General features: G+C 47.9%; 1 protein-coding gene across 1 annotated transcript in view; it reads left to right on the top strand.

Moving 5' to 3' along the window:
* Positions 1-27579, top strand: part of LOC135826673 (ankyrin repeat domain-containing protein 50-like) — a 111551-nt gene that overhangs the window by 20896 nt on the left and 63076 nt on the right. Inside the window, exons 5-6 of the mRNA XM_065339274.1 lie at positions 10969-11070; positions 11706-11807. Of these exons, the coding sequence (XP_065195346.1) occupies positions 10969-11070; positions 11706-11807 (204 nt within the window). The remainder of the gene's footprint in view (positions 1-10968; positions 11071-11705; positions 11808-27579) is intronic.

Raw genomic sequence — 27579 nt, 5'->3', positions numbered from 1 at the left:
TCCATGTATTCACCAGCTGGTGTAGTCTTCGTGCTGCATAGCCAGCTTTCATTATGAACATTTAAATCCCCGGCTATCACAACGCTGTTCCCGAGGGATCGAGCTTGATCCATGACTGAGTCAAGATACTCAAGCAGAGAGACATCTTGTCCAATGCACGACCCGGGTCGGTACACTGCACATGCAAATACTTTCTGGCCATTGTCCAGGTGCAGGCGAAGCCAGATGACCTCATGGCCATGGCAGTTGATGTCACTCAGGTGGTCAAAGGAGAGGGAGTCCCGGACCCAGACTGCAACTCTGCAACCTTGAGCAGATCGGTCAAGTCGGAGTGGTGGGTGGAAGTCCGGCAGGGAGGAGTCAGATAGTGAGCTGGTGTTCATTGGTGTTTGTGTGGCTGAATCGCTCCAGCTGAGGCAGCCTCTTCCTCACTGTCCCTATCGCCTCTGCTGCCCACGTTGCCGGCGCCAGTTGCACCAGATGAGCTGTCACCCTGCGGCCGTTTGCGGTGTCGCCAGGCTCGAGCGTAAAGCGGTCGTGGCCAGAAGTTCGCAGCAGTGACTGTTTCTAAGCCAGTGGCGTCGAGCGTCAATCAGGCGGAGACTTTCCCGTCTTCCGTGGTGTGCATGCTGCACTCATGGACCTTGACGGATTTGGCCACGGCCACAGATCCCTGCTGAGTGAACTCTGTCACTCGCTCCTCTGTGCAATATGCAAATAATGTTTTGTCTTCAAACCAGGCTTGTATTCAAAACAGGCTTCCTAATGAGACAGGCTTTAATTAGTGTGCTGGCATGCTGCAGTGTCTGCTTTGTGCTGACCAGCAAGTGAAATCCCGGCACTCCGTACAATCCCGTGCAGCTAGCTGCCCAGCAAGGAAAGTCTCGAGTAGGGGCCTCTCGATCTGCTCCCTCATTCGCCTGGCATTCAGTAGCACGTCATCGCCAAGGACTTCAATTCAAAACAGTTTTCACACGGCGCTTCAAGCCTTTTTCTTCGTGAACTTGCTGCGAACGCATGAGCTCTGCTGCACGTGTTCCCTTTGCGTGAGGCCCAGAAACAGCTAGTATCTCCGTACTTCGATTGGCTGGATCGACGTCGTCCAGGTTCTCCTCGCTATCGCCATCACGCCTCTAACTAGAAACGATTTCTTCACCATATTCCGCAGCAGCAGCAGCTAGCGCAGAAATTTTGCCGTCCCTGAGTGTAGGAGAGATTGAATGAGGTTCATCAGCTCAAAACCTCTTCGTCGCTACTAGAAGAGTAGCAGGGAATATTCTACCGGAAGCCCTTTGACTTTTCTGACTGCTGAAACCCTTTCTGCCATGACTGCTACTTCTTCAAACAAGCGATATTCTCTTTGGTTCCACTTCACTGCACTCGAGCGGCCACGCGACACAACCTTTTTATAAAACATCATTTTTTCCCAAAAAATGATTTTCACCCTAAGCCTCGTTTCGCAGAAGTTGGGCCATATGACGATAGTGGAGATTTGATAATAATACAAGAAAGACGCAGCAAACTCTAAGAGTACCAAAGAAAAACTGTACCATGAACAAGAAAGCCACCAAGACAAGGCTACCTCTTGCCCAGAGGAACAGTCCCGAAAAGGTGCTAGGAAACCAGAAAAGGATACAAGAAAAGAAAAAAGTGCTAATTTCCGTACTGCACCGTACGCGTATACGGTGCGTGAGAACCCCGTGTGGGATCAGCGGAAATGTTTGCAGAGAAGTTCAGGACACGCATTGCCAAAAAGAGAAGTGTAAAGCGGTCAAAAGTACAAGTGCGATTCCAGAGCAAAACAGCAGATCACAGAAAACTATCACAGGCAAGTCACGGTACACGTATGAGTGCGTACCACTACCAGATCCACGGAGCTAACACTATGTACTAGCAACAATCGCGCTTGATCACATGATCAATGATGACATATTAAAAAGAATGGCGCTGCTCCGAATGCACACTTCGGCAGCTGGCACATGGCAAGAAAGAAGGAAAGTAATTCGAAAACAGTTCGAACACAACGAAGAAATAAGTTTGAGAGAACAATAAATTTATCATGTAGAACAATATATGAATCTGCCAGGGGGTGCTTGCACCCAGCACTGGGTGACAGTAAGCGCTGACGGACAAAGGAGAAGAACTAAGGGAAGAAGAAAAATACTACAGCGCTGGGGAACGAAGATCAAACGACAATCCAGTAAGTCGTAACATTTGATTACACTCAACCTGTCACAATCAATACGCTTGCCACTTAAATACTACTCTGACACTGCTCCGAGCATGCAGCGCGGACATAGTACATGGATTTACCACAGAAGTCTGCAGTTTCACAGCAGCAGTCAGCAGATATTGATATGCAGATTGCGTGGTGAACATTTGTCCACGATTAGAATGAACCCAAATGACCCACCAACCAATACACTCGAGAAAAAGACTGCCAAACGGTTCAGTCAGGATTGTATCATGTGGTTTTTAAAAGGCCCTTGGTGTGCGATTTTTAAGATATCAAGAATTCTCGATTACTCAAAATTCGATCGAAGAAAATCAGAGTATTCAAACTCGGGATCTCAGTGCCAACTTTCACCCCTACTAGTAACAATCAGATCATCACAACAGTGGTAAAAGCGGTGGTGTGTACAAATGCTACCAACCGATGCAGGCGTAGCACCTTTAACCAACTAACTTGGCATCAACCTTGCATCGTGGGCAGGGAAAGCCAAAGTGTAGGCCATCAGTTCCAGGCAAGCATGTTCTACTGACCAATTTCTTGCCCGGCAGTGAGACATGTATTGGGGGTTTCCACCTTAATCTGGCAAACAGTTTGTCAATTGACTTATCAGAGTAGTGTGTATGTACATGAGAATAACTCACTTCATAGAGAGTTGGGCACTACATTTGTGGAGTACGAAAAGGACGACGGCATATTCTCCAGAGACAACTATGGACAACAAGAAAAGTTAGATGGGACAACATTTATTTGGGAGACGAAGAGGCAGAGACCAAGACGAACGAAACGACTACATTGTGGCAGAGAGAGACAAGAGCTAGAGATCAAGTGTGAAGATAAATGGCCTGGGTAGCTATGGCAAATATGGGCGCGCAAGTAGCTACCCAGGCCAACAGAACAAAAAATGACAAAAGGAGAAAAAACGTGAGTACGACGTAGTATGGGGTGCATGCAGGCCTTCCTGGAAAAGGTTGTACGGGAGGAGGTACCTAACATACCTCCCCTGCGCAAAGAAAAGAACCGTGACCTCGCGGGAAATAATAAGACGACGAGAAAAATAGAAAAAAAATGGCTGAGGAAGTAGAGAAAAAAGCACACACACACACACAACACACACACACACACACACACACACACACACACACACAACGCACGGGTGTCTCAAAAGTGTTATACTGTTAGCTGCTCCCGGAAGTCCCCTCACACCGGAACACAGGGGTTTTATATGATTGGATTATAGAAGTATTCAACAAGAGTGTAGACAGAAGGAGGACAGGACAACGACCACTCAAGACTAGACTACAACAGAACCGGAGCATGCGCTCTTCTATGTGAGTGGCTCATTGCCAAGGGGAACGAGCGGGAAATATGAATAGTGAGTATACAGGTCGTAGCATACATACACCTATTACAATACTAATTATGCACTACAGCTATGTTGTTCCTGTACTCTAAAGTATTTACACATCACTCATGGTAGCGTAGACATTGCCAACGACGGGCCAAACACCCATTCACAAAATAATTGGCACACATAAAAAACTGAAAGCAAGGAACATTGCCTTCTTATTTGCATAGCTATACAGCATAGTTACTCTTCTGCCAATTAATGCGACATGAATAAAAGAGCGTGGCTCACCATCGAACGCCTAATATTGACGAAGGACACCCGCGCGCACACACACTACAAAAATTACAAAATAAAATAAACCGAAAATCAATTTGACGACGAAGGACAGATGAAAAAGAAAGAGAGAAATAAAGATAATAGCTGACCTGCATGACTTGGACGAGACGAGATTGACATTGAAGAAACGAGGTTGACATAAAAGAGAAGAGGTTGACAGGGACGAGATGAGGTTGACATTGACGAGACGAGGTTGGAGACGAGACGAGGATTACTGAGGACGAGACGAATGGCAGATGGGGACGACTGTGCATGGGATCTCATGCTCTACCGACTGAGATAGCCGGCAGAGAGAGACAAGAGCTTAAGATCAAGTGTGAACGCGAAGATAAAGGGCCTGGGTAGCTATTGCAAATATGGGCGCGCAAGTAGCTACCCAGGCCAACGGAACAAAAGGTGAGCATGACGGAGTTCGGGTGCATGCAGGCCAGCTTGGAAAAGGTTGCAGGGGAGGAGGTACCTAACACATTTATATCCATTATACATACCTTTCTGATGGATAACGCATAGGAATGTCTCGTCATGTGTGTTAGGGTTGGTTCACATAAGCAAAATCGGCGCCACAAGACATCGCAAGACATCGGCGGTGAGCCAGCTCCCGATCCGTTGCGCATACAGTTCGAGTACCAAATCTACTACAAAGTAGTACAGAATGTGCCAAAATGCTACGACAGGTTTGCCAATTGAAGCTTGAATTCTTTGTTTCTTCAGAAGTTCACGGTCTTTCGGTGATGTCCACTCGATGCTACCTTCTTTTTATTGCAGTCTAGTAAGCGTTGGTCTCTCTCTCTCTCTCTCTCTCTCTCTCTCTCTCTCTCTCTCTCTCTCTCTCTCTCTCTCTCTCGAAATTATGCGTGCAAACGTTGTTGAAGTCACACGGACTTGTCTATGTATCCTTCGTATTCATTTATTTATTTCAACTGCAAGGGTAGAAGAGAACAGGGACAACCGGCTAGGTCATTGTTGTGACGCTGCGTTCCGCACCATGTCTCCCTAACTAACGTATCACTTGAAATGTCACACTAATGTCGCGCTTTTGCCACCTTTGCGCGCTATGCCACCTGCTTTTTCGCGCTTTACTCACTTTGAGCGCCCTGTTTTAGCTACCTGCCTGGGTATAAATTTGGACCCAGATGATGTACAGGTTATCAGTTGTCTGAGGATTGCCTTAGCTTTGCTATGTGCATGAAACGCAGCGTTACAACAATGACCTAGCCGGCTGTGCCTTTGTGGTAATGCTCCATCCTTGTGGTGTTGAGCACTCTAGGCAATCTGGGAACTCTTGCTATTGTGTATTTATTTCAACTGTATTTGTCTCATAAGTTGCACAACAGTAAAGCAGATCATCCGGGAAGGACGGGTTGGCATGCTGACTTAATTTGCCACCTTTGTGGCAAAACACTTCACTTTCTACTGTACAATCATGCCGCGACAACTTCAAGATGAGAGAGAGACCTGGTTCGTTGTTACATCTTTCACCACATAAAGAACACTGCTTGGAGAGAGAAAACTACCGAGAGAAGGACACGAAGCACTACAAGAGAGCGCTCCGAAAAAGGATTCGCTCACACGGTAGCGTACGCATGCCGTGCCAGCGTACTGTGTGCAAAAATGTGAAACCAAAAATAGATTATCATGATTTTGCTTTTGCTGCGTGCAAAAGCCAGCCAGTTTGGGAAGTCCATCGTATACGCGTAGCGATCCCGCGATCGCGTATCATCGATGCTAAGATGGCGGCTGCACTGGAGCGCTGCCAGTGCGTGCATGCAAAAAAGGAAAATAAATAAATCAGAAAAATGCAGTTCAAATAAATTGACAGTTCGATCGAAGAGATCAAATAATTCCACACATGCAATTCATTTCAGAACAAGATTATAGAGCGAAGCTAGTCATGTGTCAAGCTACCTTACTACAAATAATTACTATACCTACAACTTTGCTATGGGCAGCGGACCTGGACCCTATCGCTCCTGGGATATACCTTAGGTAAGAGTGCGACGAAAGACAAATTGTGATTACTGTAAATTCAAATTGCACTCGTAACATGTATTCAAATATTGACAGCCCGGCATTCGCACATATTGCGACACTCCCGCCGAGAACAATAAGCCTAGGTGAGGACTAACATGCATGCTCAAACAATTACCTTTTCCGTGCTAACGACGTCCATAGACGTCATGCGCGCTGTACGCCAAATGACTAATGACGTCCATAACGTCATGAGATTTGCGCAGTGGAGCGCAGTGCATAGATCAGTGTACAAACTTTCGTAACTCCGTAAAAAATAAGTCTATTGCGACAATCGATACACCGTTGGAAAGGTATTGAGCTCAGCTTTCCAGCAATATAAAGTTCTTTGCGATAGGAGAAAGATTGACGGAGCGGCGACGGAGTGAACACGAAATTCACGGCACTGAGCGATCGTGAATTTTTTTGTTCATGCGTTCACAGTTTTCTGTTGCGTGCCAGGGGATTTCCCTTTCGCACAGCGCATGCGTAATGGATAGCAGCGGAAGCACGTGGATGTCAGCTTTGCAGCGCAGTTTGAATTGTGAAAATCGGCTGACCGGGAGCAAGAAACTGAAAAAGAATGTGAGATCGAGTTCCTGTGCCTTTCCGAGGCATCGTGAGGTAGCTTGAAGAGGACGTAGAAGTTGAACCGCTGTGCATATTGAGTTGAGAGATACCAGGATGGATATTTGCTTGGTCCTGATCTTTCCAACAGGCCCAGGATGATGAAAATCCATCAAGGTAAACTGAATTGAGAGAAATATTCGTTCAGACCTGAACGCGAAAACGACACCAGGAGAGTCAGTGCGCTGGAAATGCAGTTTGCTGGAGTAAAAGGGGCCAGCATGGTCAGGGTTTAACTAAACTGAATCTGACACAGTCAATTGTCTTAGCTGTTCCATACTCCTTTTGGCAGCTTGCCTCTTGCTTTGACTTCTGTGCCGCCGTGCACTGTACCGCCATCATTTTGGATTAGCTGCTGATCATTATCTGCAGCACCATTGTCGTTTGTTACCGAGCCGCCGTCCGCTGAACCATTGTTTGCCGAATCTTTTTTTTCATTGGTTTTTCCATTATTATTAATATTCAGTTCCATCAGTGTATGACTCGCACCGCCATGCATTAGCCGTTTGTGACATTCTTCAATTAGCAAAGTTGTGATTACTCCGTGTTTGGGTATTAGGACTGGGAACTTAGACCGTAGCGGTATGTTTACTTTTTCCAACCGTCCTTTGCACCGCATTGTTTCGTTTTCATCTAGAAACAGGCCGAGTTTGTTGGCTAGATCATTTCGTTTTCCTTTCTGAATTAACTTGAGCGTGTCTGGAAATTCCGTACGTTGCAAATGTCGTAGCCAAACCATTGTCGCATTCTTGAGCTCTTGTGATGTAAGAAACCCATTACATTTATTACCACGCGTACATTTGATGGCTCTCAAAACATATGCTGAGACACGTATCAGTTTTCCCCAAGACGAATACCTTTCCAAATTGATTATCATTGGGTACTCCGTGGGACCCTCCGCCGCCGCCAGTAAGATGTTGGCAGACTTCTCCAACTCCACGGCGTTCGCTGGAATCACCAACACCGATGGCCAACCTTTCTCATTGTTCATCCATCTTGGCCCGTGCCACCAGTTCTTGTTATTTTTCAGCGTGTCCACTGTGGCCCCACGAGAAGGAGTGTCTGCGGGGTTTTCAGCTGCGTCTACATACCGGTACTCAACCAACGACAGAGACCGGATTTCATTCAAGCGCCGGTCCACAAATGTACCGTGTTTTTAAGGTTTCTTGATCCAATGTAACACACATTGCAAATCAGACCACAGCACCAGTCTGGGTTGTTCCGAAAAATTCAATTGTAAGAGTACAAATCATAACGACCGGATACCAATCAAGGCTGCCACTAATTCTAGTCTCGGTATTGTTAATTCCTTGATGGGGGCTAAGCGGGTTTTACTGAGCACAAGATGACAAGAGTCACAACCTGACTGCTCGTCGACAACCGCAAGGTACACACACGCTGCATATGTTGTATGAGAGGCATCACAAAAACAGTGAAGTGTGTATGTGACTGCCCCTGGGTGTGCGACTGTCATCCGTCTCGGAATTTGAATTTCGTGGATCTGCTTTAGATCACCTGTGACTTCTTTCCATTTATTTAGAATTTCTGTTGGGAGGATGTCGTCCCAGTCGCATTTCAATTCCACAGGTTTTGAATCAGGATTTTCGGTTGCAACAGTATTGGAGATAGCAGGCCCATTGGGTCAAAGAACTTTGAGACGACCTGCAACATTTGGCGTTTGGTCCGAACGATCACGTGCTCAACGTCATGACCGGCCAGCGAAATCTGATCGGTGGGTGTACACCACTGCATACCAAGTACTGTCATGACTGTTTCAGAAACTTTGTCAACTTCTGGAATGTGAGAGAGGAAGTCGGAATTGTTCGAAGCCCATTCACGGAGGTTTATAGACGCCTGAGTAATATCTTGCTTTGTTTTGATCATAAATTCGTTTGGCTTGCAGGCTCCCTACATACTAAAGTGATGTAAATATATTTCCTGGTGTATGTGTGTTTGTGTGTGTGTGTGTGTGTGTGTGTGTGTGTGTGTGTGTGTGTGTATGTATGTATGTGTGTTTGTGTGTGTGTATATATATATATATATGTGTGTGTGTGTGTGTGTGTGTATGTATGTATGTATGTAAGTGTGTGTGTTTTTGTGTGCATGTGTGTGTGCGTTTGTGTGTTTGATTAACTCCTTTGTAATGAATGGTGGTCTTGAGGCTTAAACCAGAGCAACTCTGTTTTAGCCACCCACACTGGTAGCAAGCAATGGCCGAAACTTCACATGATTTACGGATCTACAGAAGAGCCACAGGAAAGCGTATACAAACAAGTTATGGACAAACTCCATCAAGTTAACTTTGCCTCACCTTATACGAGTTCCTGGGGTGGCAGGTCATAATCTTCCAGTTCATCATGCGGCTTGCAGCGCTTATCCAGACAGAGTAAATGTTCTACGGGACAAGACTCCCAAGTATATCTCTGTGTAAAACACCTTTAGAACTTTTTTTAGAGAACGCAGCACAACATATAATGAACGTAATTGTAGAGCATGAGAAGTTGAGAACACAATATTATTATTGCCAATTGGTCTGGTCATAGATGGCAACATTTCCTTCAGAGATATGGGAAAGGGATACTTGATGTTGGCCGCACCACGTCAAAGTGATGAAGCCAAGGACAGACGTATGCGCACTGTGTGACAAGCTGGGGGACAAAATTCGTGTCGCCCGTACAGAGGAAGACACGGAATGTGGACTGTAGTGTCAAGGCCCTGCGTTCGCACATATCACTTCCACAAGAGGAGCGGCAGTACTACCGAGATATAGTGGACGGCGCGAAGGCGTCACTGGATGAAGCTGAGGGCAAAGTTCACTATACATTTGACTTTGCCCAGCAACTTGAACTGCCATTTCATACTCGCCGTGTACATAAATTTGCTCTATATCGCTCAATTGACATGCCACTATTAAATAGGTGGTTAGGCACATTTTGCCATCGCAGATCAACTTGAATTTTTGTTTGAGCACATTACCATACCATACCAACATTTTGGAAGAAATGTTTTTCCGCCAAAAGTGCCATAGGATGGTTTCTGTAGTCCCTGGCTCATGTATTGGGGTTTTCCACCTTAACCTGGCAAAACAGTTTGTCAATTGACTTATCGGTGTACTGTTTTACTCAGAAGTAGCGACAAACTCGGCCATTTGAAAATAATCTTAACCGTCCACCTCTCCACACTGCGCTCTTCGTTATCTACCTCTGCTGGGGAACTCTTACTGAACGAAACAGCTGTCTGAAGGATATGGAACATCTACTCAAGAACGAACTTCCTCGCTATGGAGTGGTGTTGTGATAGTGGGCCAAGAGTGCAGTGTGGAGAGGTAGACTGGGTAACTATGGCAAATATGGGCGCGCAAGTAGCTACCCAGGCCAATGGACCAACAGGTGACAAAAGCAGACAAAAGGTGAATACGACATAGTATGGGGTTCATGCAGGCCAGCTTGGAAAAGGTTGTATGGGAGGAGGTACCTAACACATTTTATCCACTATAGATACTTTTCTGATGGATAACGCATAGGAATGTCTCGTCATGTGTGTTACCTGAATGTTGTGCATGAGATTGAAGTAGAATAGTTCGCCTCTCTCTCCACAAGTATTTGATACCATACTGCACGTTTATTTATTGCTTCAAGGTAGAGATTTTGAATTTGTACGTCGTGTTCTTCGTTTTGAGACTTTGCTTACCGTTCTGTTCTGTTATCCATACTCAGCATTCTCCGCGCCTGCTCTGTTCCTTTCTTCCCTTTGCTATTATCATGTTTCCTTTCTTCTCTGACTCACTGACTGTCAACTTGTCTAGTTTCGAATTGTTTCATTTTCTGCCAGATCGCAGAGATCGTTTCCGGCATCATAGCTCACGGTTACTTTTCGAACACATTTTGCGTAGGCATTTTCACGAGTTGTGTTGACGTCATGCCCTATCAGCTACGCGTCATTATTGCAAGCATGCGCATTGCTTTTGCTTTCTGCTTTATTTGAATGCTGCGCCTTCTGCAAAGGTTAGCGTCCCCACGCTTGCTGGCCGAAGCCCCATTGACCGCGCCGCGTGCGTACTCGCACACGTCAGCCGGGCTTCTCCACGTCGCCTTGCCTCGCCCCCGCCGGTTCCGTGGAGTTCCGGTTTTATTTCTCCTTGTTGATTAGCTCTCCCAAGATTGAGTTGTTGTTTTCTATATCCTTACCTAACTAATTCCTTTCCAAGTATCAGTCCTATTATTTACACTACTGTCAGAGTCCGCCGTTGTGAGTGCTGTGTGCATGTGCGGAGTAGTAGTGGTGAATAATTGTTGTGCGTGCGTTACACAACAAGATTGCCTCACTTCATAGTGGATTGCGCATTACATCCAATAAAAGTACTTTTCTGATGGATAACGCATAGGAATGTCTGGTCATGTGTGTTACCTGTACACAGAACGATGTACTTCCTGTTCATAGCACTGCCTGGGGAGGACATCTGGAAGTAGTCAAGTATCTACTAGATCTCCAACCCGACACGATCTCTGTGCAGGGCCACGTAAGTTAAGCAATCTCTATCATTGACTCTCCTTGCTGTAGTCAGTTACTCCTACAGCACTCTTCTTGCCAATGACGACTACAGTGCTTGCTATAATCAATTGCTGGGGAGTATCAGGCTGAAAAAGCAACCCCACCGATTGATATACTCCAAAAGTACTGTGAATATGGGTGACTTTCCTGACCAGCACTGATAGCTGCACAAAGCACCTCCATTATGCATCCGGTTCACATAAACATTAGTCTCAATCATTTCTGATGTGAACTCATGGACACACTCATCATCAATTCAACACCTGTCAACAGGAATGTTTTGGTGTGTGCAGAGATGTCCATAAATGATTCAAAACAGTTCTTAGTATTGTATACTTGCGCCCATTATATGCCCCTCCACCCACAAGAGGAATATTGCAACATTACTTTGGCTCAAAAAGAATGCAAACTAATCAATCTCGTGCCCAGCACTAAAGCATGTATTGGTTTTTTCCAGCACTAGCTTGTGAACAATTGACTTCTCACAATGTTGTGCGTGAGACTGCCTCACTTCATAGTGGATTGTGCATTATACCCAGTATAAGTACTTTTCTGATGGATAACGCATAGGAATGTCTGGTCATGTGTGTTACCTGTACACAGAACGGTTGCCTTCCTGTTCATTTCGCTGCCTCAGAAGGACATCTGGAAGTAGTCAAGTATCTACTAGAACTCCAACCCGATACAATCTCTGTGAAGAGCAGTGTAAGTTAAGCAATCTCTATCATTGACTCTCCTTGCTCTAGTCCGTTACTCCTACAGAACTCTCCTTGCCAATGAGGACTACTGTGCTAGCTATATGTCAATTGCTAGGGAGTGTCAGGCCGAAACAGAAACCCCACTGATTGGTATACTCCATAAGTACCTGTGACTATTGGTGACTTTCCTGGCCGGCACTGATAGCTGCACAAAGCACCTCCATTATGCGTTCGATTCACATAAACATTGGTCTCAATCATTTCTGAAGTGACCTCATGGACACACTCATCATCAATTCAACACCCGTCAACAGGAACCATAATTTAATTGGCTTACAATCCGAGTTGAATAATCAATATCTCAAGAATTTTCGTGCGGACACAAATGAAATTAACCTAATATGTAAACCAAGTTATAACCGAAACCGAAACAATTATAATCAAAACGAAAGAGATTGCCTCACTCACCTCCTTTATCACCACCAGACTCCTTACAGATATGGACAGGACCAGTCCCATCATCCTTCACACCACGGGCAAAGGATAGACGACATTGTTCGCGACCTATATTGCCTTTCTTACAAGTGGTCGAGTGCGTATGTAGATTCGTCGCTGCTATCACCCGTTGCAAAAGGTCTTCAAATGAACGCCGAGCGCAGCATTCCAACGGCGAATTCGGTCATATAGATAGAACAAAAATCGGTTGTCCCTGCCGAAACGACCATCATGCCACATCATAACTCTTTTGGATAAAGATGTTGACATAATATCTTTTTCTCCTATGCCCAATGGGAAACCTAACAGGAACGCGTTGTGAGTAAATTCATTAATTATCTCACTAGTATCCGTCCTGATGGTGACTTCCAATAACCTGTCCCTCCGTGTTGGAAAAGATGCATTCCGGTGCGTGCCATCTGTTGTCACTGGCTCCTGAGCTTCACCATCCGTGCCATTAACAGTGTGTTCTAACACTTTGAACACTTTGGATGTTACGCTAGCATCATGCTGCACGGCTCGAGAAGTGAGCATAACAGACTGCACACCGTCCACAGCTGGTAATCCCAAGGTGTCGTCGAAGTCAGTCATGTCACCATGCGGTCTTACATTGGCTGTGTCATCACGCGCGTAGTCGTCTATCGCCGCTGCGATTGCACTGTCCGCGCAATGAGCATTGTCCACAAGTAATTCTGGAAGAATCTCCAAAGCGTCTATAATGCTTGACGACAAGTTGACTGCATCTTCCGGCAAATGGCGATACGTCCAGTGGTCAGCAGCTTTCATCACACGGAGCCATTGCATTATCTTTCGCCCACTACACGCCAGAAGACCACTGTGCGGGCCGTCCCATCTTAATATGTCAGACCGCCTTTGTTGCCATTGTACACTAGATCCTAGGAACATAATCGAAATGTCTTCAGATATATCTTCGAGCCTATAATCATAGCAAAACAATTGAAACAAATATCTAGTTTAAAACCTTTTTGAACCTAATTTAAACATCGTCAAAAACCTACTACATACCTCACAACTACCAACGAACTGCACAAACTAATAAAAAAAGTTGCATTTCAAATATTAAACGAACCTGTGCCTTGGAAACATGGCACCAGTCGCCTCGACAGCATCGTGACGGAACATCACTGCATGACCCTCCAGGAAACTCTGAGATGATCTTCAAGGGGCTCGACGAGAAGGTTTTATTTTGAGAATAGTTGCGAACGTTCGATACGGCGACACCACAATCTTCTCAAGTAATGACAACGGTTCCAGCATGTCCAACCTTCCGAAATCGTACCCACTAGCCAAGATATATTTTGGCACCATTCCCTTCTTCAAGATAGAGCTACAAGCGGCACAAACGATAACTTCAGTGGAACCATCTTCTACCTCATTTAAATGATCAAGGAGAAGGTGGTACAGATTTCCATCTGAAGGGGAGCGATATACATTCATCACTTCCCTTACTATCTCTGGCCTCTGCTCGTACATTTGGGCGGCTGAATCATCCAGTCGAAGGCATTTCATAAACGCCTCGTCCTGAAGTTGAGACTTGTGTGACTTCACCATATCACGGCAGCCACACGCAGCGCACAGGCAAACCTTCTCTAAATTATACTCCGCTTGGAACGCTTCCAGACCATCAGCTAGCAAGGCTGTAGAAACTGGTGCTGGAATAACGGATGCCAGTTCTTCTTGTGGTATCATCAAGTCTATGTGATGATTAGTTATATTGAAATAGAATAATGCAACGAAGGACTGAGAGAGGACGACTCGTCAGGAAACTACCAAGGAGAGACTGAACAGCAACAAGAGACATGCGCTGTCGATTATGGGCACGGAGTACACACATGCATGCATAGTATGAGTAGTATGCTGTAAGGCTGTACGCACGTCCATGCAAGGAGATGCAGTACCATGTTAAGAAACATGAGAGTGCAAATATGTACGATGTACACGGGTACACCACACGCCCCTTCTGAGATAAACAAGCGAAAAATCGGAGCTGTTTATCTCACATAAATGAGAAGGAAAAAACAGAAGTGACAGAAAAGAAAGCAAACACTAATGAAGCGTGATACCAATTCCAACTATTTGTAGCAAGAGTGTGAGGTACAGGTAGGTAGAGTCAAGCATAGGACTTAGATGCTGTGGATGAAATGTTCAAACGCTCTGGTGCCTGGCGAGACCGTTGGCTACGACGAGGCTGCTGCACACAAGGCTGCTGCGGTGCTGCGGGCTCAGCTGGGGAGGTGTCTGCAGGCGGAGCGGGAGGGGCTACAGCAGGGGAAGGCTTGAGAAGGCGACGGTTGCGCCAGTAAACACGGCCGTTGGGTAACTTCACCATATAGTCCCGGTTGTGACCAATGGCGACGACCACGCCGGTGGTGCGCCAGAGTTTGGTGCGCGGATCTTGGATGTCAACCCGCATGCCAATGCGAAGTGGGGACAGTGATCTGGCAGACTCATCATAATGCTGTTCTTGGGTGGCAGACTGAGCGGCAGAGCGCTTGTCAACATCGGTGGCTTTTGCTTGCCAACCAGGAGCAAAGCTGAGATGATGAGCTGTCACGAAGGAGGACAATGGTCGACCAAACAGTGCTTGGGCTGGGCTCTGACCATTTTCTCGGGGGGTGTTGCGCCATTCTAACAATGCGCGTCTGAACTCATCGACGTCCAAGTTACCGTCGGACGTGGTCTTCAACACAAGTGATTTCATCGCTTTCACGGCGGCTTCGGCATGGCCATTAGATTGAGGGTAATGAGGTGAAGACGTGCAGTGCTGAACTTGCCATCGGGTGCAAAATTCAGCGAAGCGACGTGATGAAAATTGCGGACCACCATCAGTGGTGAGGATGCTGGGGACACCGACGTCGGCGAACCAGCGACGGAACACACGGATCACATCGGCAGAAGATGCAGTGCGGCCGATCTTGGCGATGCAAGGCCAGCCAGTGTGACGGTCGACGTAAACCAGGTATTCCCAGCCTTGACAGGAAAATAAGTCGGCACTGGTTGACTGGAATGGCAGGGTGGGACGGCGGTCAGTGGTGACACGCATCGGTTCCTTACACTGAGACGGAGCGTGCAAGCGACACTGTTCGCAACTGCGAACGACTTGGGCGATGTCATTAGACAAGTGTGGCCAGTATACGACTTGTCGAGCTCGACGCTGTGTGCGGTTGAGGCCTTGGTGGGAGGCATGAAGATCCTGGAGCACACGTGGGCGGAGGGTACGCGGGACACGCTGGCCTTTCAGGACAAGATCACCGTCGACTGAAAGATGCTTGCGGATAGTGAAGTACGGTTTCACAGCTGAGTGGACGGCGCGCTGATCATGAGGGAAACCTTCACGAACGGCTTGGAGGAGGGCCTGATAGTCATCATCGGCATGGGCAGCGTCCAAGAGCTCGCAGTGCCGGAGGTCTGCAATTCGGCCATCCTCGTCCTGGCGGAGACATGCTCTGATGGCTGGTGCTGAGAGCGTTGAGCTTTCACCGAATTCTTCCTCACTGGTCGGCTTGTCGACCGGGTTACGGGACAGTGCATCAGCAAACGCATTCTCTTTGCCCTTGCGCCAGTGCGCGACGAGTTGAAACGACCGGAGCTTCAGTGTGAGGCGTAGCAGACGTGGATTTTCTATCTGATCCAGGGTGTACTTGTTCAGAATCGGGACCAATGAACGGTGGTCAGTGAACAAATCGAATCGGCTGCCGGACAGAAAGAGGGAGCACTTGTGGACAGCCCAAACCACAGCAAGTAACTCCAGTTCTATGACGGCATAACGTGTCTCTGCGTCGGTGAGGAAGCGGCTGCCACACTGCAGCATGCGCCACTGGTTATCTTGGCGTTGCCATAACACGAACCCAAGTCCGTTCAGGGCAGAGGCGTCGGTCTCTAGCCGTAGGTCGTCACCAGGACGGTAGTACGAGAGAGTCGGCGGCGATATCAGTTCAGACTTTGTGGCGTTGAAAGCCGCCGTGTGGACATCATCCCACACGAACTCATTCGTGGTCTTCAATAACGGACGTAGCGGAGCTGCGAGCTCGGATATCCGTGGGGTGAATTCTCCACACTGATTCACCAGACCGAGGAAGGAACGGAGGTCGGTATGATTGGTGGGTAGGTTGAAGTGCTGAAGAGCAGATGTCTTGTCAGCTGGCACGGTGTATCCGTTGGTCGACACATGAAACCCACAGAATTCGACTTCAGCAGCGGCAAAGACAAACTTCTTTTGACTAAGAGTAATTCCGTGTTCGCGTGCACGGGTCAGGACGGCACGGACGTGAGCGACATGGTCCGAGAATGACACATCGTGAACGAGGCCGTTGTCCACCACCTCGGTCGAAAGCTGCGTCGGTGCGGCGGTTGTACTCATCGCCGGCGGACACAAGACCTTGTGGATTCCGGCAGAATCGGTATCTACCCCACGGCGTGATGAATGTAGTGAGAGACTTGGCAGACTCAGGCAGGGGCACCTGCCAATAGCCATGACGGGCGTCACACTTGGTGAACCATCGGGCTGTGCCGATGCCAGAGAGAGCATCATGTGCGTTCTGCATGGGGTGGGTGGGACGCTTCACTTGTCGGTTGAGAGACTGAAGGTCCACAGTCAGACGTTTCTCACTAGAATTCTTCTTGTCGACTACAACAATGGGGGCACCAGTCGCACGGCTCTGACACTGTCTCGATGATGCCTTCCTCAACCATGTTGTCGAGCTGGGTTTTCACCTGCTCACGGTAGGCATGTGTTATAGGACGAGCTGTGTAGACTCGGTGAGGTTTCGCATCATCTTCGAGAATGATGTCCATTGGCTTGCCACACATGGGTTTCAATGTCGTGTCGTCGAAGACGTCTGCGAACTCTCGCAGTAGGTCAGCACGGATCTGCGCCAGCTTGCTAGGGTCAGGTGTGTTCACGAGATCGGTCGTCACAACGGGAGCCGTTGGAGGTGGTGTGCTGCTGGTACTAACACGCGCAACTTGCTTGGGCCAGCCGTCTGGTAAGAGGCCTAAGGCGTATAGTGATTGGCGTGACAACAGGGGTTCACGCAGTCCACGGTACACATGGATGGTGCTATCATGCTTGAGCGAGCCGATGGTGAGAGTGGCAGAGATCTTGCCAGCTGAAACGAGACGTTCACCATTGGCAGCATGCACATTATCATGGTCTGTGGCCAGATTCTCCACAAAACCACCGAGATGCGCTAACTGATCGACGCCAATAGCGTCAATGTCACTTGCCGTATCGGGGATCCATTCTAGGGAGGTAGCGTCAGGTTCAGTGCACAATTGCGTGTCGACTGGCACCGTAGGAGATGCATCACACTGAGCGCGGCGGAGCTGTAGTCGTCCCAGCGTGCGCTGCGAGGACTGGTCAGCCGGTTTGCGGGATTTTCTGCACACCGCTTGGAAATGTCCAATAGTCCTTATGCACATTGTACAGATGTACGAAGTTCTGTACTATGGCCGTAGGTGTGTACATACCCGGTTGGGTGTTCATTGTGTGCTATACATGCGCGTTTGACCCACTTAGCCTCACAATTCATGGCAAACGATCACTTTTGAAGCCTTCTTCACTTTGGGATTGAACTAACGACTAACTAGATCTCTGCCGGAAAAAGATTTTGTATGAAATGCTTTCATGGCCCATTTCATAGTGGAAATAGCAGTAAACACAATAGGGTCCTGCACATTCAACACCCAACCGGGTCTACGGGATTCTACAAGATTATACGGGATTTCGTGCATCTGTACAATGTGCATAAGGCCTATAGTCTTGCAGCCGCTACACTTCTTGCCATGTGCAGGACACTGCGACTTGCTGGCGTGGGGGTTGCGACCACAATTCGGACATTGCGATGGCGTGGCGGACGGCTGTTGCTGCCGCGGGTTATTGCCGTGTTTAGACCGCTGATAATTTGTTTTCCGAGCGGCATTGACGGCGCTAGTGCCGGGGATACTGCTGCTCGTGCGAGAGGCTGCCTCCTCCGCTTGACACAATTTAATGACCTTCTCCAACGTTAGATCGGTAGTGGCAAGGAGCTTATGGCGTGTCTCCGTGTCGAGAATGCCAGTAACCAGGCGATCACGCATGGTCTCATCGTACCTGGTACGCTGTCCCTGCTGGCATTGGCGGCATACTCTGCTTGAACAGAAATTGCAGAGTGCAGCTTCGCTGAAATCGCAGCAATTGTGGATCTCCCTGAGGGAAGTCAGGTACTGATCGAAGGACTCTCCATGCTGCTGTTGGCGGGCATAGAAGGCGATCCGGTCCAGCAGAGGGTTACGCTGGCCGCGAATGTATGCCTGTACAGCCTTGATGAGATCGTCGTCGTCGTGGTTGTCAGCCAGAGGAATTGTGCCCTCACGAAGAAATCTCCGGAGGTCCTCGTCCAGGCACTGACGAACCGTTGCCACTCTGGTGGCATTGTCCTGGGAATCCAGGTGCTGGCACCGGGCGTAGTCCCGCCAAAGACCTTCCCATGCGGCAAACTCTGTGAGAGAGGCACAGGCAAGTAATAGAGGGCGATCGACCGAAACTGGTCTCGCCGCAGGTACATGTTCTCGTGCCGGTGGGGCTGGGGGTGGACGTTGCGGTGGTGGAGGTTGAGAAATGCTCCTCAAAGTTCGCTCCACGAGCTGTGTCAGGTGGTGCTTGCGGGTGGCGGCGGTCTCCATCTGCTGTCTCATGAGCTGGGTGAGGGCAGCAATGTCAGGGCTGAGTACTGGTGTGTCTGATTCCGCCATGCCGAAAAGGAAATTTCAAATAATTATTTCACAATTTGAGAGACGAAACGCCAGAGGTACTAACTCAGCAAGACCCAGGACTGAGAAAGACTAATGGAAACTGCTACTAAAACAAGTTCACTGCGCCATGTGGTATCATCAAGTCTATGTGATGATTAGTTGTATTGAAATAGAATAATGCAACGAAGGACTGAGAGAGGACGACTCGTCAGGAAACTACCAAGGAGAGACTGAACAGCAACAAGAGACATGCACTGTCGATTATGGGCACGGAGTACACACATGCATGCATAGTATGAGTAGTATGCTGTAAGGTTGTACGCACGTCCATGCAAGGAGATGCAGTAGCATAATAAGAAACATGAGAGTGCAAATATGTACGATGTACACGGGTACACCACACTTCTCTCACAGAAGTATCAGGTACTGTCCGAGACGGTCCACGACCATGACCTGAAGCAGCATAAATGGAAAGCAGAGCTACGTCAACGTTATCTTCCCTGCAAGATTGCAATAGGTGGCTATACTGCTGGCACTCTTCACTTGTCAAAGAGGACACCATTGCATGATTTGTTTCCTCTACCATAGACCGCACAGTTTCCATGTGCGCAGCTGCAGTAGCACGCGCGAATCAGCACGATTAAGCCTCCTATGCTCCTTTCTTGCATTTGTGTCGTCCGACGTTTCCTGGGACAGGCGCTGACTCTGCAGATCACGGGCTTTCTGGAGTCGACGGGATGTCTGTCCTGACGTTTGCTGGGACCGGCGCTGACTCTGCCGATCACGGGCGTTCTGGACTCGACGGGATGTCTGTCCTGACGTTTCCTGGGACCGGCGCTGACTCTGCCGATCACGGGCGTTCTGGACTCGACGGGATGTCTGTCCTGACGTTTCCTGGGACCGGCGCCGACTCCGCCGACCACGGGCGTTCTGCAGTCGACGGGATCTCTCTTCCGACGTTTCCCGTGGCCGGCGCTGAATCGCCCGTTCACGCTTATTTTGGAGTCGACGGGATGTCTGTCCTGATGTTTTCTGGGACCGGCGCTGACTCTGCCGATCACGGGCGTTCTGGAGTCGACGGGATCTCTCTTCCGACGTTTCCTGTGACCGGCGCTGAATCGCCCGTTCACGCTTATTTTGGAGTCGACGGGATGTCTGTCGTGACGTTTCCTGGGACCGGTGCTGACTCTGCCGATCACGGGCGTTCTGGAGTCGACGGGATCTCTCTTCCGACGTTTCCTGTGACCGGCGCTGAATCGCCCGTTCACGCTTATTTTGGAGACGACGGGATCTCTCTTTCAAAGTATGTTTTGCTGACGCATTCTATCACCTATTCGGCAACTAAAGTCCATTCTAGTTTCGTTTCCTCCTCGTCTCCCTATTTCTTTCCAAATCTCCATCTACATCAGGGAGTCGTATACATATACGACGAATATTGTGGCCAGCTGTTTGTGGCCAGCTACGGGAAAGATGCGGGAGCCAGCAGATATTGTGGCCAGCTGTTATGTACAATCCTGTAGAGCCTTTGTAGTCACAGATAGGGGACAGATGCTTGACACATACGGGATAGCTCCAGGCGTGACACAAACACACAAACAAACAAACAAACAAGCAAATACCAAACGAGAGAGCTTGGCAGCTCAGGGCCCTACGCTATGCTTTTTTTGCCTTGATGACCTAGACAAATAAAGCATACAGTCCATTCAGAAAAGGTTAATATCCTAGCTTTTGGCCATAAACGGGTCAAATTTTGAGTTTTCGTCTCCATTTTTTTGGCAATCCCCCATGGAATGCTCTTCCAATTGTGTTTTTGAAGTCTATTTCTCCAAAAAGCAAGCAAAAACAAGAATAGGATTTCGGCCAGGTTTTGCTCCCAAAGCACTGAATTGGGTAAAAACCATGAAAATCCAGGCCGTTCACTCCACTTGAATAACAGTACATTTGCGGTTCGAACCCCAGTTGAGGTGCCTTTTTGGACCCTTTTTCAAGTTTTGAATCGCGCGGCACTGCACAGTGTACCACAAAATCGCCAAACACGGGAGCTCTCCAGAGCCAGCGCTCAATCTTTTCTGAATGGACTGTAGAGATGTTATAAATTCTTATAAATTTCCCTTCTTTTTTTTAAAGACATAACCTGGGATTCGAACCCGCACTATCACCCTGCTTGCATCCCCGATACACTTCGCATACATACTAATTCGTCTTCTTAGTTGCTTCACGTTATGATCTTGCATTTGAAAGCCCTATTTGAATATGCATTGTGGCCAGTCGTCTTTGCGGGTACAGTACGGGACAGGTACGGGACAGGTACGGTCGAGGATAATACGACACCGTCTACCGCCTTGATGACCTAGGCAAAAAAGCATAAGGATGTTATAAATTTTTCAATTCTCCTATTTTTTTAAGGCATAACCTAATATTCGAACCCGAACTATCGCCCTACATGCATTCCCCCATACACTTCACATTCATACTCATTCTTCCAAGTTGCTTCACGTTGTACTCTTGCGTTTGAAAGCCCTATTTGAGCCAGCGCAAGCGAAAAACCGGATAACGGAGCTACGTCATGAACTGAGAAAACGGCTTGAGAAGTTTGAATACGGGAAATCCCCATTCAGCGAAGCGTGTCGCGTGTTCAATGCTTTGCTACGTCACAAGTATGTGACGTAGTGTTCTATGGCGCGAACCATCGCGCAGCTGAGTTCCTCAGCTTTCTTGTGCTTTTTATTTGAAGGAAATCCGTCAAGGGACGGCTGAGTTTCGGTCGCTTGACTGAAGTCGATTTTACTCTGGAGGATCGTGCTTGCACTCTTCGCTCTGAAATTTGAAAATAGTTTGGACTTTGAAGTTAGTCGATGATTCTTTGACAGCATGAGCAGACGAGCTACGTTCACCGTGGACGATGCCCTCGCTGCTCTGCTCCTTGAAGACGAGGAAGAATTTGTACGCTCAGTTGCTCTTGACGGGCCACCTGTCCAAAACGTTTTGGGTGAATCTGACGACGACGATGATGACAGTAGTGACAGCCATTTCCTCGACAAGGAGCTCGACATCGATATTGCTGCCCATCGGTATGATGAACTGAGCAGCACCGACGACGGTGATGGAGAAGAAGAGACAAGCGATACTGACGATGTATTTGAGGACCTAGATGCTGGTATGGACGTTCCCCAACATGCTGCAACTGCAGCCACAGTTTTGCCAAGATGTGGATGTTCAAAAAATTGTTTGTCACTATTTTCTATTGAAGATGTTGATCAGAATCGGCTGAACATGGCAGAGCTGGAGCGACCTGATTTTGATTTACTGCTGAGTGGTGTGCTGGAGGCTATGCATTGTGGAGACAAGCTCACTGTCCACCAGAAAAAGCGTAAACGCTCAGCTTTCAAGTACGCTTTCCAGAGCAAGCGAGTGTGTGCCGGTGCGTTCCGCTACATCTTTAACATCAAGAAAGATAAACTGTGGAGTTTGTGTAAGCACGTGGAAAGCAACGGTGCAACGGCGCGGCGACACGGCAATGCTGGTCGACGACCATCAAACGCTTTCACGTTTGAGGAAGTCAAATACGCGGTTACTTTCATAAAGTCTCACGGCGAACACTATGGCATCCCACACCCTGCACCACTACATGGTCGAGATGGCGTTCCTCCCGTGTTTTTGCCTGCAAGCCAGACATACAAGGCTGTGCACAAACTGTATGTTACTGCAGGGAACTCGGCTGGCATTCGTGTCATGGGAGAATCTTCCTTCCGCAGCATCTGGCACCAATGTACGCCGCATTTGAAATTTATGTCTCCTCGGACTGACGTGTGTGATCTGTGCGAGAAACTACGCCGTCGGGTCATGTCAGCTTTGACTGAGCAGGATAAGGTGGCCGCCTGTTCAGCACTGCAAGACCACATTGCAGCAGCACAACATGAGAGAGACTACTATCGTGGAGCTACTATCTCTGCTGCCGAACAGCTACAAGCCAGTGCCCAGTGTGCGCCACCATGTGCTCCATGCTCGCAAGCCACGTTCAAAACGCATTATACATTCGATTTTGCGCAAAACGTCAGCATACCTCAGGAGTGGCGACAAGTAGGTCCTCTCTACTTTAAAGTTCCAAGGAAAGTGCAGGTGTTTGGGGTGAACAACGAAGCTGTTCCGCACCAAGTGAACTACTTGATTGACGAGACGGACACCATCGGCACAAATGGCTCCAAGAGCCATGGCCCCAACAGTGTTGTAAGTCTCCTCCACCATTTCTTCGCACACCATGGTTATGGCGAAAAACAGTGTATCCTCTCTGCAGATAATTGCTGTGGCCAGAACAAGAATAAAACTGTTGTTTCCTACCTTGCATGGCGCTGTATGTCTGGCTTGCATAAGTGTATTGAGCTGCATTTCATGATCACAGGCCACACCAGATGTTTGGTCGATGGCTGCTTTGGTTTGCTGAAACGCAGCTATAGGCGCAATAATATCTATAGCATGGCCCAGTTAGCTGATGTAGTGAATGGTAGTGCTGCATGCAATCAGGCGCAGCTTATTCCTGGCTCCAATCTGGAGTGGCGTGAGTGGGATAAGTTCTTTATGCAGTTCTTTAAGCCCTTGGTCGGCATTTCCAAGCTTCACTACATGCGCTTTTCCAGTGCTGAGCCTGGTGTAGTGTATTGCAAAGAGAATGTTCATGCTGCTGAGCAGAGGCTTGCCTTGCTGAAAGTGCCTGCAGAAGATTTGCTTCGTGCTGGTCTGCCGAAAGTCCTCAGTCCTGCAGGACTGACTGCAGAGAGGCAGCAGTACCTCTTTTCTCACATTCGCGAGCATGTTCCATCAGAGTTTCAAGATGAAGTTTGCCCGCCACCTACTGCATCTGCAGAGTGAGACAACATCCTCGCCGACCAGCCTGACATGGCACTTTGATCATTTCACATTCGTTTCTATTTTCGTGTACATACTTGTGCCATTGCTCAGTTACACACTTGCGCAACATTGCTCTTGATTACGCCTATTTGCGTAGATGCCCTCATGTACTCTAAAGAGTCTCTTGATGCTATGATTCAATAATTATCATGTTACCTATATGTACAGCATTTTCACTTGATTTGATAATACTCTCCATCTGCTTCATTGGGACAGCTTTGTTTGGGCCATCAATTATTCGTTCAACACCGCTGGATTGTTTGCGTGCGCTTGAACATCATTTTCCGTATCTTAGGCAAGGACATAGGTGCAGACAAATGACTGTATCTATGGTGTTTCTTGAGATTTTTGAGTCTGGTTTTTTTTATTGGTTTCTGCATGAAATTCTGAAAGCTCTCGTATTGAAATCTCAAAACCGCCCTCCAAGTCCATTATCTGGGTTTTCGCTTGTGCTGGCTCATTTGAATATTGCGGCCAGCTGTATGTGGCCAGCTGTGTTTATGGTACGGTACGGTACGGGACAGATACGGGATAGCGTCAGGCGTGAAACAAACACACAAACAAACACAGAAATACCAAATTAAAGCTGTGTGGACCCTGGCTAGCGCCAGACGTTACTGAAGTAACGTCTTCTGCATAGCTACGGAAATTAAAGTTGTGTGGACCTGGTAATGAAGCTGTGTGGACACTTGCTAGCGCCATACGTTACTGAAGTAACGTCTTCTGCATAGCCACGGGAATAAATTTGGTATTACAGCAGTACTCGAACCGTATACAGGACAAACCGCGAGCTGGCTCACCGCCAGTGCTTCCTGGCGCTGATTTGGCTTATGTGAACCAACCTTAACAAGCAGCAGTTTAACACGACCATCGTTTCGCAGTATAAATAAGGACGGCTCATCAGGTGTGCAAAGATGGACTCAGATGGAGAGCCAAGGATACATTTACAGTAAAGAAAAGGACCAAAGAGCTACAAGATAAAAAAAATAAATAAAAAAAGGCTATATTGTCCACTAACACCACCAGTTACTTGGAGCAGACACTTTCTTTACCAATCACTCTGCCACCAAATTCACAACATCTTCGTTCGTTTTTTGGCGCATTTGATGTCCCCATGACGCCGAGACCTTAGGTCGGGAGAGGAAAAAAGCCTCACCATCACTATGCTCCCACATGCAAATTATGTTTTGTCTTCAAACCAGGCTTGCATTCAAAACAGGCTTCCTAACGAAACAGGCTTTAACTGGTGTGCTGGCGTGCTGCAGTGTCTGCTTTGTGCTGACCAGCAAGTGAAATCCCGGCACGCCGTACAATCCCGTGCAGCTAGCTGCCCAGCGAGGACAGTCTCGAGTGGGGGCCCCTCGATCTGCTCCCTCATTTGCCTCGCATTCAGTAGCACTTCATCGCCAAGGACTTCAATTCAAAACAGTTTTCACACGGCGCTTCAAGCCTTTTTCCTCGTGAATTTGCTACGCATGAGCTCTGCTGCACGTGTTCCCTTTGCGTGAGGCCCACAAACAGCTAGTATCTCCGTACTTCGATTGGCTGGATCGACGTCGTGTAGGTTCTCCTCGCTATAGCCATCACGACTCTAACTGGACACGATTTCTTCACCGTATTCCGCAGCAGCAGCTAGCGCAGAAATGTCGCCGCCCCTGAGTGTAGGAGAGATGGAATCGGGTTTGATCAGCCCAAAACCTCTTCGTCGTGACTAGAATAGTAGCAGGGAATATTCTACCGGAAGCCCTTTGACTTCCCTGACTGCTGAAACCCTTCCTGCCATGACTGCTACTTCTCCACACACGCGATATTCTCTTTGGTTCCACTTCACTGCACTCGAGCGGCCACGCGACACAACCTTTTTACAAAACTTAATTTTTCTAAAAAAAATGATTTTCACCCTAAGCCTCGTTTTCGCAGAAGTTGGGCCATATGACGATAGTGGAGATTTGATAATAATACAAGAAAGGAACAGCTAGTACAGTACGGATCGCAGGGTATATTCTAGGAGGAATTTCCAACCGGTTACGATCCAATGAAGAGTGGGGGGGGGGGGTCCGGGGGTGCTCCCCCATAATTTTTTTTTTAAATACAACCCAAATATGGCACTCGGCAGCAATTTAACAGATTTCTTGGTGCTGGAGTGTAGCAAAGATATAAGCAGAGGAAATGGACTTTATAGAGCCTGAGGGTAGGGATATCACAGAAGTGATTATGCCAAACTAGAAAGCATATTGGAGCACTACAACGTCAGCAAAGTTTACAAAGTGAACTATGAATCAACTCAAATAAGCTTATCACACAAGAGAGAATTTTTATTCAGTATGGCCACGCCAGATGTAAACAGGGAAGTATGCCGCTCATTTAGCGGGCTTGGAGAAAAAGGAGGATATGGAGGCTTGCCGAAATGATCTCGGTGCCTGAGGCGCACATACAGCAGCAGGAGCAGCACCCGCAGACTGCACAGTGGCAACCACAGAAGGGCCCTTTTCAGCAACAGCATCAGCAACTTGCAAAACAGGACGATCGTCCCTTTGGATTCCTCAACACCTAACCAGTCGTAAGTACCTTGCCACTGCTCCACGCAGCGAGGAACTTGAAGGCGCAAGCGTTTAGCAGGAGGAGCTCCGTCATCCGATGAGCCGCTGATGTCGACCACTTCATGTTCTGGGGCACTACAGTCATCACTGCTTTCCTCGAAATAATTGTCTTCTTCTGAAAGATCTTCCGAGTCCATGATCAAAAACAGCTTCTAGAGAAGAAGAACTGAACTGCCGTCGAGAAGTCGAAGACTATTTATTGCAAGCAGATCACCTAGAAAGGGGCACTTTTGGAGCGAGAGCATGGAACAGTCTACGACGTTGTACTAACTTCGAACCCGAAGTACCGCGTACTGTAGACATACATTCATGCGCATTCTTTCCGGTGCAACGAAAAGTTTGTAAACTACGCGCCCAAGAACGTGAAAGTTGTGTGAACTCATGGATCCACACTCACCTCCAGCTCCAACTACTTTATACCGCGGTACCGGAACTTACTTGTGGAAGTGTGATGACGGCTAAAAAGGTGTGAAAGCGATGTCGCGCGGAGCTGTTGGACTGTAGCAACGCCGTTGCTACAGCTCAATGACGCGGTTCGACCGTACAAACCGTACAAACTCGTGACCCTAGTACCAGCCCACGCGGCTTCGCTGGAAGTATCCGTCCAGAAAAAAGCGTTTGACCATTCACAGCTCCATTCACCCACAGAAAAGTACGGGCGGTTGGAACTGATTTGTAACTTTTCAACCGGTCGAAAACCGGTTGGGGCGGTTCTAGAAAATTCCCTGGGATCGGCTATAGCGTTGGTGTTTGATTTTCGTGAAAATATCACTATAGGCGATATATTACTATAGGCGATATGCATACTTAGGTATGCCTGACAAATGCGTGTATGGTGTCATTCGAATTAGTGCAGCGTGCAGAAGCGTGCTGTGCATGTACTTGTATGTGACTGTACTTCGCGCAGTGCAGAGCTACTTCCTCTACTGCGGAAACAAAAACTTCGTGACTTTTTGACATGAGTTTTCAAGGAGTTGCTGTGCTCAACAAATGTGTGCTTTTGGAAGAGAAACACTTTAACACATT

The sequence above is a fragment of the Sycon ciliatum genome, chromosome 10 (assembly GCF_964019385.1).
Source record: "Sycon ciliatum chromosome 10, ocSycCili1.1, whole genome shotgun sequence".
NCBI classification, from domain to species: Eukaryota; Metazoa; Porifera; class Calcarea; order Leucosolenida; family Sycettidae; genus Sycon; species Sycon ciliatum.
This window is presented reverse-complemented; position numbering and strand designations above follow the sequence as displayed.